This window comes from Tachyglossus aculeatus, chromosome 18 (assembly GCF_015852505.1).
Source record: "Tachyglossus aculeatus isolate mTacAcu1 chromosome 18, mTacAcu1.pri, whole genome shotgun sequence".
NCBI lineage: Eukaryota > Metazoa > Chordata > Mammalia > Monotremata > Tachyglossidae > Tachyglossus > Tachyglossus aculeatus.
Window position 1 is genome coordinate 30,386,045 of NC_052083.1, and position 15,625 is coordinate 30,401,669.

At 43.8% G+C, this 15,625-nt stretch overlaps 1 protein-coding gene across 2 annotated transcripts in view; it reads left to right on the top strand.

Moving 5' to 3' along the window:
* Positions 1–15,625, top strand: part of KDM6A (lysine demethylase 6A) — a 192,058-nt gene that overhangs the window by 127,279 nt on the left and 49,154 nt on the right. Inside the window, exons 9-17 of one of the 2 annotated variants that reach the window (XM_038760419.1) lie at positions 189–282; positions 938–1,064; positions 3,921–4,019; positions 4,323–4,542; positions 5,137–5,271; positions 5,767–5,922; positions 6,510–6,605; positions 9,776–9,880; positions 10,300–10,695. In XM_038760419.1, coding sequence (XP_038616347.1) covers positions 189–282; positions 938–1,064; positions 3,921–4,019; positions 4,323–4,542; positions 5,137–5,271; positions 5,767–5,922; positions 6,510–6,605; positions 9,776–9,880; positions 10,300–10,695 — 1,428 coding nt within the window. The remainder of the gene's footprint in view (positions 1–188; positions 283–937; positions 1,065–3,920; positions 4,020–4,322; positions 4,543–5,136; positions 5,272–5,766; positions 5,923–6,509; positions 6,606–9,775; positions 9,881–10,299; positions 10,696–15,625) is intronic. The other variant, XM_038760420.1, reaches the window with a different exon arrangement.

Sequence of the window (15,625 nt, forward strand, 5' to 3'; positions counted from 1 at the left end):
TGGTAGACATGCTCCCTGCCCACAAAGAGCTAACAGTCTAGAGGGAGAGACAGACCTTAATGTAAATAAATTACTTTTAATTAAACCATTTGCTATGATTGCTGTTTAAAGATCTTGTACCAGTGAGGTAAGGGCTTACTGTGGGAGTTTTCTTAATTTTCCTAATCTCTCTTCCTTTCCTTGTGTAGAGAAAGTATCATTCTGCAAAGGAAGCTTATGAACAACTTTTGCAGACAGAAAACCTTCCAGCACAAGTAAAAGCAACTGTCTTACAACAGTTAGGTATGTAAAATGTTCATGCAGATTCCAGGTGGTTTGTCATTTTTGTCTTTTTAATCCTTTTTAAAATCCTGACTCATTATGCCCTTAGGACATGTCTCATCTTCAACCACCTTCCCCCAACCCCTCAAAGAAAAAAAAGGCATGTTAAGTAACCCAGTGTAAAAAGATGTTTACATAGCCATAGAGGTGGAAACTCAAGGGCCCTCTGTGGTATTGGTATTAAAAAAAAGCTTTCTGGGTAATATTCTAAGGCATTCATGGTTTGGAATAAAGTGACTGAATAGACCAACCTTTGTAATAATTAATTTTTCCGTTTTAAGTGTCACTAATTTTTGATGTTTGGGACATCTCAGATTTTCCCCCTTTATACTCAGTCTGCTGTTCAAACCTCAACTTTATGTTAATTTCCATTATATGAAAACAGACAATCAAGAAGTACATTCTTGATATTATAGAGCCTTATTCCTCCATACGGGTCATTGTTCTCCTAGGCCACTACCCAAGAAAGTTACCAGAAAAAAACCGCACCATCAGTTTATAGTCCTAGAAATATTTGATAATGAATTTCTTTACATCTGAAGCCAGCCCATGTTCTTGGACAGTGGACTCTTTGAGAACAGGGAGAGAAGCATTGAATATTCATAATCATTTGTAGGCTGGATGCATCACACCGTGGATCAGCTGGGAGACAAAGCTACCAAGGAAAGCTATGCTATTCAATATCTCCAGAAGTCTTTGGAGGCAGATCCTAACTCTGGCCAGTCCTGGTATTTTCTTGGAAGGTGAGAATTAGGCGGGTGACGATCCTGAAGGTCATGTGATTTGTTTTCTTTGTTAATTTTCATTTTGGAATTGGAAATGTAGCTAAAAATAATCCACATTTCATGGAAGAACTTGTCCTGGTGATTGTTCTTGAAAGCAGGTTATTCTACTAATAGGTGAAGCTGTAAGAGTACTTTTTCCTTTGGCATCAATGGCACTTGTTGAGAGCTTACTAAGCATTTGGGAGAGTAAAATGTAATCAAATGAAACATTGCCTGATATCACCGCTCCGTGTATGAGTTTGGATGTCAAATCTAAGGCCCCATTAGGTGGTTGCGACTTGGGGTGGTGGGCATTAAATCAACATTACTAGGCTTCCCTCTTTCCTGCTTTAAACTTTTCCATTTAAGGATCTCGCTGGAATGTTGAAATGCCTTCAGCTTCCAGCATCTGCCATATTTGAAGCCCAGCCATTGTTTTTATTAATCTGAAGACAACCCATAAGTTTAAAAATAAAAACGTCACCACCACTGTCTCCAGGCATCTGCTTGGTTCCTGAACTATAAATAAGGTTGGGGAGCATAGTGTGGGCTGTGTGTTAGGGAATCCTATCATTCAGAGATGTGTTTGATTACATCAGGTTGCAGTGTTGCCTTTTGAGTGACACACGTGAATATGGACCCTGGAAAAGTTATTCACTCCCCCACTTGATGGATTCATTTCTGGCTGGGTAGGGAGGCTTGAAGGCAAACTAGTTAGACTCTTGATTTGAGGCCCCAAAAGAAGAGGATAGAGCATAAAGTAAGATCCATACCCTTAAGTGTTTTAATCAATTATTTATCGAGTGCTTACAATATGCAGAGCACTGTACTGAGTACTTGGGAGAGTTTAGTACAGTGGAATTAGCAGACACATTCCCCGCCCAAAGCAAATACAGTCTAGAGTCAACAGTCTTTTCTAAGCCCGTTTCTCCCCTCTCCCCCGTGTCTGTATTGGCTGCTACGCAGCTTTCGTTTTACCTGCTTCTGACTCTTCTAGACTGTGAGCCTGCTGTTGGGTAGGGACCGTCTCTCTATGTTGCCAACTTGTACTTCCCAAGTGCTTAGTACAGTGTTGTGCACACAGTAAGCGCTCAATAAATACGATTGAATGAATGAATGACTCCTTTCATGCCCTGAAATTCTAACCCCCTCTGTCCTCCCTCCCACCTCCAATCCACCTGACCAAACCCCTCCTAGAATCCCACCATCCCAGATTAAATATCGGCAAACCCTCAGCCCTTTGGTACTTACACATCAATCAGCCAATCAGTCAATCATATTGAGCGCTTACTGTGTGCAGAGCACTGTACTAAACGCTTGGGAAGTACAAGTTGGCAACATATAGAGACAGTCCCTACCCATCCCCTTCCTGAGTGATTGTGAGTGTACGTGCCTCCAACTGAACACTCAGTTTTATTCAGTCTGCTTCAGCTGATTGTGTGGATATTTTTTGTCTTTTTCCGCAAGTAGACGATTAGCTCCTTTTGGGCAAAGGATATGTTTAGTTTAGTGCTTCTGTTGTATATTCTCAAGCGCTTAACATAGTGCATTGTACTGTTAATGGACCGTGCTTAATGGAGCTTTTCAAAACAATTATTGTGAAAATTCACTAATCCATCAGTGATTGCTTACTGTGTGCAGAGAACACAGTATAATAATACTTGGGGGAGTATAATAATGCAACAGAGTTGGTTCCCTGCCCATAAGGAGTTTACAGTCTGAAGGTGGAGACAGACATAATGGATATGTAAAGAAGTGCCATGGGGCTGAGTCTGGGATGGATATCAAGTGCCTGAGGGGTCCAGAACCAAATGCATAGGTGACCCAGATGGGAGAGGGATGTGGGGAAGTTTAAGGGGTTAGTTGGAACTTTCCCTCTTTTGTGTCCGTATTAGATGTGGGGAAAGGAGTGCCTGAATCTCCTTGAGTTTTGGCATAACTGCTATCATAATGCCAATATTCCCTCTGTAATTATTTTGTAAAGTGCAGGTCATAGGTGTGTGCACTACACAGATCCATTACATCTCAGCTTGCTCTCTTGGTTTCTCTCAAGCGAACCTGCTCACTGGACTTGGTTCTCACCTGTCCCGCCACCGACCTCTTCCCATTCCCTCCCCCTTCACATCTGGCAGACCGCTGTGCTCTCCATCTTCCAGGTCCTTCTGGAATCACAACTCCAGGAGGCTTCCCCCTGTTTCATTTCTTCTCTCCCTACCTCTTGTCCCCTCAATCAGTCAATCAGTCGTATTTATTGAGCACTTACTGTGTGCAGAGCACTGTACTAAGCGCTTGGGAAGTACAAGTTGGCAACATATAGAGACAGTCCCTACCCAACAGTGGGCTCACAGTCTAAAAGGCTCAACTGCCTCTTTGACACTTTTGGGCTTTCCAAGGACTTGCAGTACATCTTCTAATGTTACACTCCCCCGAGGGCTTAGCATAGTGCACTGCACACAGGTGCTCAATAAATACGATTTTTTGGATCGATGTTAAGCTCTTGGGAAAAGCAACAGAAACAGGAGGTCTGTTTGCTGCCCACAGGCAGCTTACCATCCGATGAGGGAAGAGCAGTGCTAGTAAGGGAAATAAAAGCCAAATTCAGAACAGTATTACCAGGATTTAGGAATCTCCTGGTGGAGTTTATTAATGCAGCACATATAAAAACTTACAAGGGGAAGTCGAGCTGTTGCAGTTGAGACCGAAGAGCTAATTGTTGTCAACACTCAATGCATAAAGGTGCCTAGTACTTTCTTTGTTAGCATTCAGTCTCCCTTGGGAGACCAAGTAGAATAATTCTGTCAAATATTAATGCAGCTTGCTTTGTTTTTCTCTCAGGTGCTATTCAAGTATTGGGAAAGTTCAGGATGCCTTTGTATCTTATAGGCAATCTATCGATAAATCGGAAGCAAGTGCAGATACATGGTGTTCAATAGGGTAAGGCAATAAATGTCATATAAATGATAGTGTTGTTCTTGAGATGCAAGTGGCTGAATTTTTGGTAGGCACCTGTGTTTCTATTCCACCAGTTGTACGTGTTGTAGCGTTGAGTATGCCAGCCTTTGCTCTTAATTCTGTAAAAGGATGTCCCTCTCAACCCAGTGCTTCATACATGTTGGAAAATGTCTCCTCGTCGGTAGCTCTGAATGTAAAGTATTTTTCAAGAGTCCTGTTGGTGAGAGTGATCCTGGGGAGTCCTTTTTGGAAACGGGGCCATTTATTGTCATCTTTCTTTTGTAGTGTACTGTATCAGCAGCAAAATCAGCCTATGGATGCTTTACAGGCCTACATTTGTGCTGTCCAATTGGACCATGGCCATGCTGCAGCCTGGATGGACTTAGGCACACTCTATGAGTCCTGCAACCAGCCTCAGGATGCCATTAAATGCTACTTAAATGCAACTAGGAGCAAAAATTGTAGTAATACCTCCGCACTTGCAGCCCGGATTAAGTATTTACAGGTAAAACGTATATCTCGTTTAGCAGATGGCAGCCTTTTTGTCCATGACGCAGCAGGCAGGCGGAGGGAGGTTGGCAGAGTTGGCAATGTCTAGTTGCATCGTAGTGTGTTGAATCTGTTTCCATATTTCGTAAACATACCATGGCTTGTGACATTATTTTCCTTTCCATTTTTGAGTGAGATTGGAAATAGTTATGAGAGTGCTGTTTTTGCGCATTTACTCCGTTGACGCATATCGATTTACACGATTTTTTTTCCTATGTACTGTCTACATTTTTAAGTTGTCATAGCATATTAGAGAAAAAGAGATCGCACCCTGTCTGTCACTCTTGCCTGAAGTTTCGTAAGAAAACAGCAGTGAGACCTCTGAAAACAGAGCTCAGCTTTGTTCTGATTCTCACAAAGGTTTATGTTCTGGTTACCCTCTTTATATTTAGCACCTCTCTAAAACCCCCAATTTTTTTTTTTTTTTGGAAAAAAAAAATCTATTTTCTCTTGGAAACATAATTAGCTACAGCATTTAGGAAGATTTAGTGGACTTGCTCTTCATAAACTAGGCTTGTGTTAAATTTGCTTTTTACATAATTTTTCCTAGGCTCAGTTGTGTAACCTTCCACAAGGTAGTCTACAGAATAAAACTAAATTACTTCCTAGTATTGAGGAGGCATGGAGCCTACCAATCCCCGCAGAGCTTACCTCCAGGCAGGGTGCCATGAACACAGCACAGCAGGTGAGAAGTTGGGTTATGTTCCGCAGGTGCCCAGCTTTAAGGGTTCTTTTTCGATCTGTAGTGGTCAAGCTTATTTTACTGAGTGCAGGACTGGCCTTGAGTAATAATAGCCTATGATTGAATTGCAAAGGGATTCTAGATCGAGGAGAAAAAAAAAAAGACTCCCTGTAATGTGGGAGAACTTTGGGGTACCAAGGTAGAACCTTTGTGGATTTTCATGATTTGGAATCAATTTCCTTAAGTAGAAATGCTGCAGTGGTTATCGTGTTTGTAAAAAATACTACTACTAATATAAAATTTAAAAAGGGGAAAAAATGTTCCGAAGGAAGGTACACGTTCCTCCATGATAATCTATTTGATTTTGATTTTCAATGATTGCAATCAGCTATATCCAAATAACCTTTAAGAGACGCAGCTTGTAAAAGTTGATCATTTTGAAGGAAAGAGTTAAGAAGATCTAGAACCATATTTTTGTCTTCCTTCTGTGATTCTTAGGCTTGTAAACCTCATCATCCAAATACTGAACCTGTATTAGGCCTCAGTCAAACACCAATTTCACAGCAATCCTTGCCACTACACATGATTCCTTCTAGCCAAGTAGATGACCTGTCCAGTCCTGCCAAGAGGAAAAGAACATCTAGTCCAACAAAGGTATATATTCTAGTGAATGAGAGAATCCCGAGTCAAAAGTACGCCCAAATCGCATAGAAATTGTGCAGATTGCAATCCATTTGTCACCTCTCGTAAATTTGCGGACCTCAGGGAGTGAAAGGCTTGAGCTTTTATTATGATGCATTTTAGCAGTGTATTTCATTCTGAAATCCCGGCATCATAGTCAGTACGTTTGAGAGAAAGTAGAAATGGTGTGCACATGCATCAGGGTCATTTTATCCATTTTCCTGCTGCTAAGAATTCAAAGCGCTTTTTCCACCATCACCTAAGAGTGCTGAAACAATCCATGTTGGATCTAAATGATGCATGCCTTTTAAAGTAGCCGTTGGTTTTAGGGAGTGGGAAGGTGTTATTGGGAAGGATGGGCTTATCTCTGCATATTCTGCTGCTAACTGTTTTTAGACTTTTTCTGTTTAATCGTGCTCTACTGGTTGAAGTAATTTTAAAAATCTCAGTACATGTACTATTACAATTAAATCGAGCCACCCAGTAGTTAATTTTGGTGTTTTGCCACCTTCACCTGCTCTTTTGTCATTTTAAATATTTTGACCTGGTATTTCCCCCAGAATACTTCCGATACCTGGAGCAGTGGCCACCCTGTGTCACATCCTCCGGTACAGCAACAGATTCATTCTTGGTGTTTAACACCACAGAAATTACAGGTATGTATGAGGAAGAAAGGTTCTTGTAGCGACAGTGGAGTTGGAACAATCCTGTCATTTCTTGGAGCTAACACCTAATTTAGACTGTGATTAATTAACACCCCCTTTTAGACTGTGAGACTTTCAGGTGTTTTAATTAACACCTAATTAACACCCCCTTTTAGACTCTGAGCCCCCCCTTTTAGACTGTGAGCCCACTGTTGGGTAGGGACTGTCTCTATATGTTGCCAATTTGTACTTCCCAAGCGCTTAGTACAGTGCTCTGCACGTAGTAAGCGCTCAATAAATACGATTGATGATTGATGATAATAATAATGATAGCATTTATTAAGCGCTTACTATGTGCAAAGCACTGTTCTAAGCGCTGGGGAGGTTACAAGGTGATCAGGTTGTCCCACGGGGGGCTCACATTCTTAATCCCCATTTTACAGATGAGGTCACTGAGGCCCAGAGAAGTGAAGTGACTTGCCCAAAGTCATACACTTGACAGGGATTCGAACCCTTGACCTCTGACTCCAAAGCCCAGGCTCTTGCCACTGAGCCACGCTGCTTCTCTAATGATGATGATGATTTGAGCAGTTTTTCTATTCTTATATTCTATTTCTATTCTTATATGCCTCATATCAGCCTTTCAAAGTAGTCGATGTTGAGGTCATGGCTCGAGTTGCCATTTTTGTATTCCTTTGCCCAAACGCCGGAGAAGACGTTCTCTGGGTGACTTTCATTCATTCATTCAGTCGTATTTATTGAACGCTTACCGCGTGCAGGGCATCGTACTAAGCGCTGGGGGAGTACAAATCGGCAACATATGAATTCTGAGGTAGCAAGGGGTTCGTCTCTCCCACAGTGTAATTCAGTGCGTTCCCTCGAAGTGTCGACCCCAGCGCCCTGATCCACGGGGCCCGCGAAGCCACCAGGGCAGCCCCTGGCATGGCCGCTCCTCGCCTCACGATGGAGTGGATGGAACAAGGGCCTGGGAATCAGAAGGTCATGGGTTCTAATCCCACTTCACTTCTCCGGGCCTCATTTACCACCTCTGTAAGATGGAGATTGAGACCCCGAGTCCCATGAGGGTCAGGGCCTGTATCCAACCTGATTTTCGGGTGTCCACCTCAGTGCTTCGAACTCTGCCTGGCACATAGTAAGCACTTAACAAGTACTGTAATGATTATTATCATTCACAGTTCATGGCTGCCACAGCCTCAGCAACTCGTGGCCTGAGACGAAAGGGCCATCCTACACTTGGAAGGCAGTGGTGCTGACGCTGAGTGTATCCCTTTCATGCTGTGTTTAAAAAACACATTAGCGTGTCTTTTCTTTTGTCACCCTTTTCTGTTGGAGGTGGGCATTGCTCAGCCATCAGTAGTTGGGGAAGGGGAGGTTTGGTGGTGGTGGTGGTGGTGTTGGGGGGTGCGGTGTCTGTTCCACCACCAGCTGGACAAGTGTGCTAGGGGTTTTTGTAGTAGTGATTAGTATGTGTGCAAGGGGGTTTTCTAGTAGTGGTGAGAGTTTGCACTGAGCCAACTGGTGTGAACTTGTTGCAACTATGGGTAGGACTCACCTTATATCAAGCTCAATTTCTCGCCAGAGTTGTTTATGGCAGTGTACTGAGTGATTCCGTGCTGATTTTAAAGGGTTGATATGCTCCTTCCAGAGAGTGAGCGCGTTCTGCGCCCCCCCCCAGTTGATAATTATTTGGGACATACAGGATAACGCAAGAATGAGAATTAGAGACAAAAAAGAAATCTTAGCGAAAGACCTACTTCTTGCCCCTTAAGGGCTTCAGAGTTAAAGTGAGGAAGAGCAGAAGAGCAGGCATATGTAACAATAAGAATCTAGCCCAGTTACAATTCAGCAACCAGAAATATCAGTAGTAAAATATGAAAATGGGCCATTTCTTGGAGGGGCTGTCTTGGGGCGCCTCATCACTCCAGGCAAACGGACTTCATAATCGTAGTAATGATAATTGGGATATTGAAGTTCTTACTTGGTGCCAGGCACTGTACCGAGTGTTGGGGCGGATACAGTCCCTGTCTCACGTGGGGCTCACAGTTTTAATCCCCATTTTACAGATGAGGAAACGGGCACAGAGAAGTGAAGTGGCTTGCCCGAGGTCACACAGCAGGCAGGTGGAGGAGCCCGGTTGAGAACTCAGGTCCTTCTTACTCCCATCATCATCATCATCAATCGTATTTATTGAGCGCTCACTCTGTGCAGAGCACTGTACTAAGCACTTGGGAAGTACAAATTGGCCACATAACCAGGCCCATGCTCTATCTACTAGGCCACACTGCATCTCATTTCAGTCCAATGTTCTCTGCTTTAGCAAAGATCTCCTCGGTCCCCTTTCGGCTTTTAGGGTGCAGGTCCTCCCTCCCACCATGCCAGGTGGTAGGAAGGAAGCCGTCTTGGGCATCAGATATCCCTCCTTGCAGCCTCCAGTGACGTGGAGGCTTTGAGGCCTGTGGCATCCTGTACAGCCCCCCTTCAGATCCTCGGGGGAAGGGGCTGGGGCAGGTCTGCTTGCTTTATTGCAATCAATCAATCGTATTTATTGAGCGCTTACTGTGTGCAGAGCACTGTACTAAGCACTTGGGAAGTACAAGTTGGCAACATAAAGAGACAGTCCCTACCCATGAGGGAGTGTCACGAGGGAGACCGAGCCAAAGCAGCCCCAAAGCCTGAAGGGACGGAGGGGCCGCACGGAGCAGGTTCCAACTTCTCCGAGGTCTCTCTGCTCCCGCGGACTTACTTGAGACCTCGGAGGCAAGGGAGAGAGGACAGATAGTGAAAGCGAATTTTGAAACCGGCTTTCGTATTTGTAGAGTTGACACAAGCTAAGCAAACAGATTTAAACTGAGCATTGGTCTCAGCAGAAACGGTTATCCTCAGAATAATCTCCTGAAGGAATTAGGGGAATATCAACACTTGGTTCATTTCTGAAATCTGGACTAGAGATTTCAGGATAATAAAGTAAAATAAGCCCCTCTGTCTTGTTCAGAGGTGTTTTGCTCAGATTAGAATGACTAAAACACCAAATCAAGAGGAAGTTTTAACCTCTCGGATTCATAGTTTTGCTGTTTTCTTGGCCGGTTCTTATTTTGTTTAAGGGTAAAATAATAATTAAAATGAAACCTTCATTAAACTCTCTTCACTTCCCCCTTTTGTAGCACTTGGAACAGCTGCGTGCAAATAGAAATAATCTAAATCCAGCCCAGAAACTGGTGCTGGAACAGCTGGAGAGTCAGTTCGTCCTGATGCAGCAGCATCAACAGGTGCGTTCAAAAGTGGGTCCTCAAAATCATCACCTCTTTTTTTTCCCCCCTCATTTTCACGTTTTTAGAGGAATTTCTGTTGAACTTGGAAAACTACCAAAGTAGTTTGCAGAGGCTGAAAAAAGAGGATGTAAAACTTTTCGAAATTACGCTTCTACTACACCTGAATTGTTTCCATCTAGTCTTAACGTTGGCTTTATCGTTCATTCAGAGCTCATCTCCACGAAGTCCATCGTGCACTTAGTGATATCAGATCGTGAAGCGCTTACTCTGTACTTAGCACTGGGGGAGATACAAGGTATTTGGGGGTCTCCCCCCGCCCCCCCCCACGGCCCTGTCCACCATGGCTTACTTTGGGGGGTGTTGGGGGGAAATAGAAACCAATCTTTTAGTGGGTTTTTTTTCCTTTCTTCCAACAGATGAGACAAACAGGAGTTACACAGGTACGATCTACTGGAATTCCGAATGGTCCAACAGCTGACTCATCACTGCCTACAAACTCTGTCTCTGGTCAGCAGCCCCAAGTTGCTCTTACCAGGGCGCCTACCGTCACTCAGCCTGGAATCCGTCCCGTCTGCCCTGGGCAGCCTTTGGCAAATGGACCCTTTCCAGCAGGCCCAGTTCCCTGCAGTACAGCAAGAACGCTGGGTAATACAGACACTATTTTGATAGGCAATAATCACATACCAGGAAGTGGAAGTAATGGAAACGTGCCTTACCCGCAGCGAAACGCACTCACTCTACCTCATAACCGCACAAACCTGACCAGCAGCGCAGAGGAGCCGTGGAAAAACCAACTATCTAACTCCACTCAGGTAACGGATTAGGAAAGCGGATGCGCTCGTTATGTCAACCGTGGGAAATACGGAAAGTTATAAAAAAAAAAAAAAAAAAGGTGAAATCTACAGCTTAGGCCTGTTGTTGGAAGCCTTTGAAATCCTAGAACTCAAGCGTTTATGTCTTCTGAGGCCTGATGTGCAAATGTCTATGACACACGTATGGCCTGTTTCTGTTCTCCTCCTTAGCATCCAGCTGTTTGGAAAAGGGTTGCGACAAGAGGCCAAACACCTCCGTTCTTGTTTACACAGGTACATGACTGGGGTGTCTGTTATAGATTCTGTAATTCATCGGTTTTGGAGAAGGACCGGGATCGTGGGGGATCTATGCCGTTCACTAAACGTGCAGTTGTGGAGTGACTCAGAGCGGTCCAAGTTATTTCTAGCCCCTAAGGCTTCATCCTCTCTCTTCTGTATCCCTAAAATGAGGTTCAGGAGAGCCTAACAGTGACATCTTTTTTTATAGGGGGGCCGTGAGCATTTCCACATCAATGTGGAGTGGAGATTCGAGGGGTCGCGGGCTTTCATTAAATCATTCCAGTTCAGTGACGGAGGCCGCAGTATCCCTGATGACCATTTGAGAGCAAACAGAGCCGATGGATGCGGAGGCAGTCGTCTCACTGAACAAGTGAACTTAGGTGCCCAAGACAGAAAGCTGAATAAAGGGAGTGCTTTTCCACTAACTGTACGTTTGGCGTATGAGACGGTGACAGTAGTTAGTAGCTCTGGACACCCACAATGAGTCGCCGGTTGCCTTCACCTTCATTCAGCACTCACCCTCCCCCTTTTAGACTGTGAGCCCACTGCTGGGTAGGGACTGTCTCTATATGTTGCCAACTTGTACTTCCCAAGCGCTTAGTACAGTGCTCTGCACACAGTAAGCGCTCAATAAATACGATTGATGATGATGATAACTTTTTATTGTGCACTGCAGCCCATTACTTCAAAAACTTGAGCGCAAGGGCCGTCTTTACTACCTTGTTAGACTCTGACAAGCACTTAATGCAGTGCTGCAGGTAGTTGCTCAAATGATTGTGAAAATTGCATTTATAGTGTGCTTAGTGTAGTGCTCTGCACACTGTAGACTCGCAGTGAATACTGTCGGTTAACTGACGCCTCTCACCCAGTTGTGTTTTCAGAGAAGGTTGTTGTCGGGACCACCTGGATATAGTCTTCCTCTGAATGGATTCATTTTCGAAAGCCTGGGCTGCTGCTCAGGAGTAAAAATAAGAAGGTTGCAAGGAAAGTATTATAGGAATTCTTTATTAAAAGTGAGGGTTTAAGAGTATTTAACCTCCCTATAATTTATGATTGCGTAGTTACTGGAATGCATCGATTTTTTTCTCTAAGCTAATGGTTCTCAGGGATGAATTTTCAGCAGTTGCTCGATATAGAGCAAGAAATTGTAACCATGCCTTTCTCTTTTCTTTGTGCATAGAATTGCCTTTTCTTCCTGTCGATATTCTTAGCTGTTTGCTTTGCCTTCCTTCTCCCACACAGAAGGCTGTGCCAGGCACTGTACTAAGTGCTGAGGTAGATACCCGCTAATCAGCTTGGATGTAGTCCTTGTCCTGGGGCTCACGGTATTTAACACCCATTTTGCAGATGAAGGAACTGAGGCATTGAGAAGTGAAGCGACTTGCCCAGGGTCACGCAGCAGACAAGTGATGGAGTTGGGATGATAACCCATGTCCTTCTGACTCAGAGGCCCGTTCTCTGTCCACTAGACCACTCTGCTTCTCTTTCCACCTTCTTGTCCCAACTGCCCGTTTGTGAATTGTGCCTCTTTTTCCACTGTGATTCTGGCAAATTCACCCAACACTCACCATGCTTAGGGAAGAACAGTGTATCATAAGTTTCCGGAGAGGTGGCTATACCTCCGTTAATATCTATTACATCCACTACATATCTATTTTACTTATTACATATCTATTCTATTTATTTACATATCCTATTTATTTTATTTATTTACATATCTATTCTATTTATTTTATTTTGTTAGTATGTTTGGTTTCGTTCTCTGTCTCCCCCCTTCTAGACTGAGCCCACTGTTGGGTAGGGACTGTCTCTAGATGTTGCCATCTTGGACTTCCCAAGCGCTTAGTACAGTGCTCTGCACACAGTAAGTGCTCAATAAATACGACTGATGATGATGATGATAACTCCCCAGGTGTCTTGTGGGCTTAGGGTTTAAAACCTTGGATCTTCCTAGTTGCTTTGGGGCTCCTGAAAGTGTTCTTTTATCCTGTTGGTACCCATGCCTTTATCTAGAGCTTTGCAGATAACCTTTGAGGGCAAGGTAGCCTCTGGGACTCAGTTGGCAGTAGCCCAGCGTTGACTCCAAAGGGCCACTTGACGAACCTCCTCTCCACAATTTTCCCAGGACCCCAAAGGATGGGATATAGCAGTAGCCTGGAAGTCCGTCTCTCCGTGCTTGTTTGTGGGTCTTTGTCTCTCGGTCTCTGTGTATGTCTCCCCCCCCCCCCCCCCCTTCATCCCAGATCCTCATTTTACTCATCCCAGTTTCTGTGGCAGCACTCTGGAGAGTGGAAGGTAAGGCCCTACTGAGAGAGCTCACCTCCTCCAGGAGGCCTTCCCAGACTGAGCCCCGTCCTTCCTCTCCCCCCATCAATCGTATTTACTGAGCACTTACTGTGTGCAGAGCACTGTACTAAGCACTTTTTTTTATAATGACGGCATTTATTAAGCGCTTACTATGTGCAAAGCACTGTTCTAAGTGCTGGGGAGGTTACAAGGTGATCAGGTTGTCCCACGGGGGGCTCACAGTGTCCATCCCCATTTTACAGTTGAGGAAACTGAGGCATAGAGAAGTGAAGTGACTTGCCCAAAGTCACACAGCCGACAATGGGCGGAGCTGGGATTTGAACCCAGGACCTCTGACTCCAGAGCCTGGGCTCTTTCCACTGAGCCATGCCGCTTCTCCCTCGTCCCCCTCTCCATCCCCCTCATCTTACCTCCTTCCCTTCCCCACAGCACCTGTATATATGTATATATGTTTGTACATATTTATCACCCTATTTTACTTGTACATATCTATTCTATTTTATTTTGTTAGTACGTTTGGTTTTGTTCTCTGTCTCCCCCCTTTTAGACTGTGAGCCCACTGTTGGGTAGGGACTGTCTCTATACGTTGCCAACTTGGACTTCCCAAGCACTTAGTACAGTGCTCCGCACACAGTAAGCGCTCAATAAATACGATTGATTGATTGATGAGGCGCCGAATCCTTCTCCAGCTTCCCTCCCGCACACAGTACAGAGTGTGAGAGAGACAGACGCTGTGTTGGTGATCGTGTACTGCTTCTCCGGGGTGAGACAGAGGCACACGTGGGGCAGGAGAGGCCAAGAAAGCTCCCCGCCAGCCCCAAATGGTTTCCTCAGGTCCTGGGCTTTAAACCGGTCAGTTTTACCGGTGCTAAAATTGTATCGCGTAACTTGGAACCTCAAGATTAGGAGTTTGGTCTAAAAGTGTCAGATTCAAATTCAGCCCCACATCTCTGCCTACTCCCCAATTGAGTGAACCAATAAACCTGCCCCATTTGATTCAGTATTTCAACTTGAATCCTGTTCAAACTTAGCGGTGAGTATTAGGAAGGAGCATGAATCAGATCAAAGCTAACTGGTAGCATATAATTTCGACGTCCTCGCCCCTCATGTGATGATGTTTCATGATTTGAAAGCGTATTACACCCAGTTGCCCACAGAGGCAAAAAGATGGCGAATTATTTGGGAGAATTACATTAATTCTTGTTTTATCAATCCATACTTCTAATATCCCCTGAGCATTCTTTTTCTTGCACAGGGACACAAACACTGTTCCTTTTTGTTGCTTTTGAATAACTAGTTCGCAAAATTGATTTAGTGCCATTGCTGTCATAAAATGATAAATAATGTAAGAGGAAAAATCGCTACTCAGGTCATTAACAATTAGCACTTTAGTAAAGACTAAAGTATAGTTTAAGGGGATTGTATGGTTTCAATTTTTCTGAAATCATGGTGATTGTCACCAAATTCAATTATGAGTCTAAATGATGTTTCTAGTTTTGTTTTGTCATTTAGTAAAAAATCTAGGCTGTATTAAAACTACCATGCTTCAGTGTCCTCTGTTAATATTGTTATTAGTCCCAGGAGAGTGGTTTTCACTAGGATGTTGTATTACTCATCAGAATGAAAACATTTCTCTTTTGGAAGCTTCTTAACCTCCAGGACAAGTGTCCGATAAAAATTGGGCGATTTAGTTCCCTCTATCTCTCATTGAATTACCTATTCAGTGTGAACACCCTGTTCCTTAATAGCAATGACAACTCTGTACTTTTAGTTCCTTCTAAAGAACTCAGAATGCTTTGCAAATATTAATCCGTTCTCATAATGGATGAGGTAGGTTGAACAATATTGCTTTTATTAGTGATGTTAATAACTGATGTTAATAATGATAAATATGATTGATGATGATGATGTAGAAGATAGTAAATTCCAAGACCACTCAGTGATTAAAGGAAATGATTCTATGAAGAAAAGTTGTGTCTTCAGTGACATTGTCATCCATTCTCTCTCTCCCTCTCCTAGTAGATACAGAATAGATCCTTGGTCCATTTTGATCACTGGCACAAGCTGTGCTAGCAGGGGGCACTAAACGGTGATATCAGAAACCAGTCATTTTTACATCATGTACTTAATGAACGTAATAATTTTTGATAGTCATATGCATTATCTGAAGGTAGTGGGAAATACAAGAATATTTCTAAAGGTAACCTCACTTGTTCGTAATCCAAGCGTGGTGGTTCTCTACGCCTCCTGGAAAACCCCAAGCGAGTTTTGGCCCGACTTTTCGGGTTTGCGGTATGTCGCTGCCGTTTCGTAAGTGTTTTCCCTGAAACGCCCGAAGAAGATC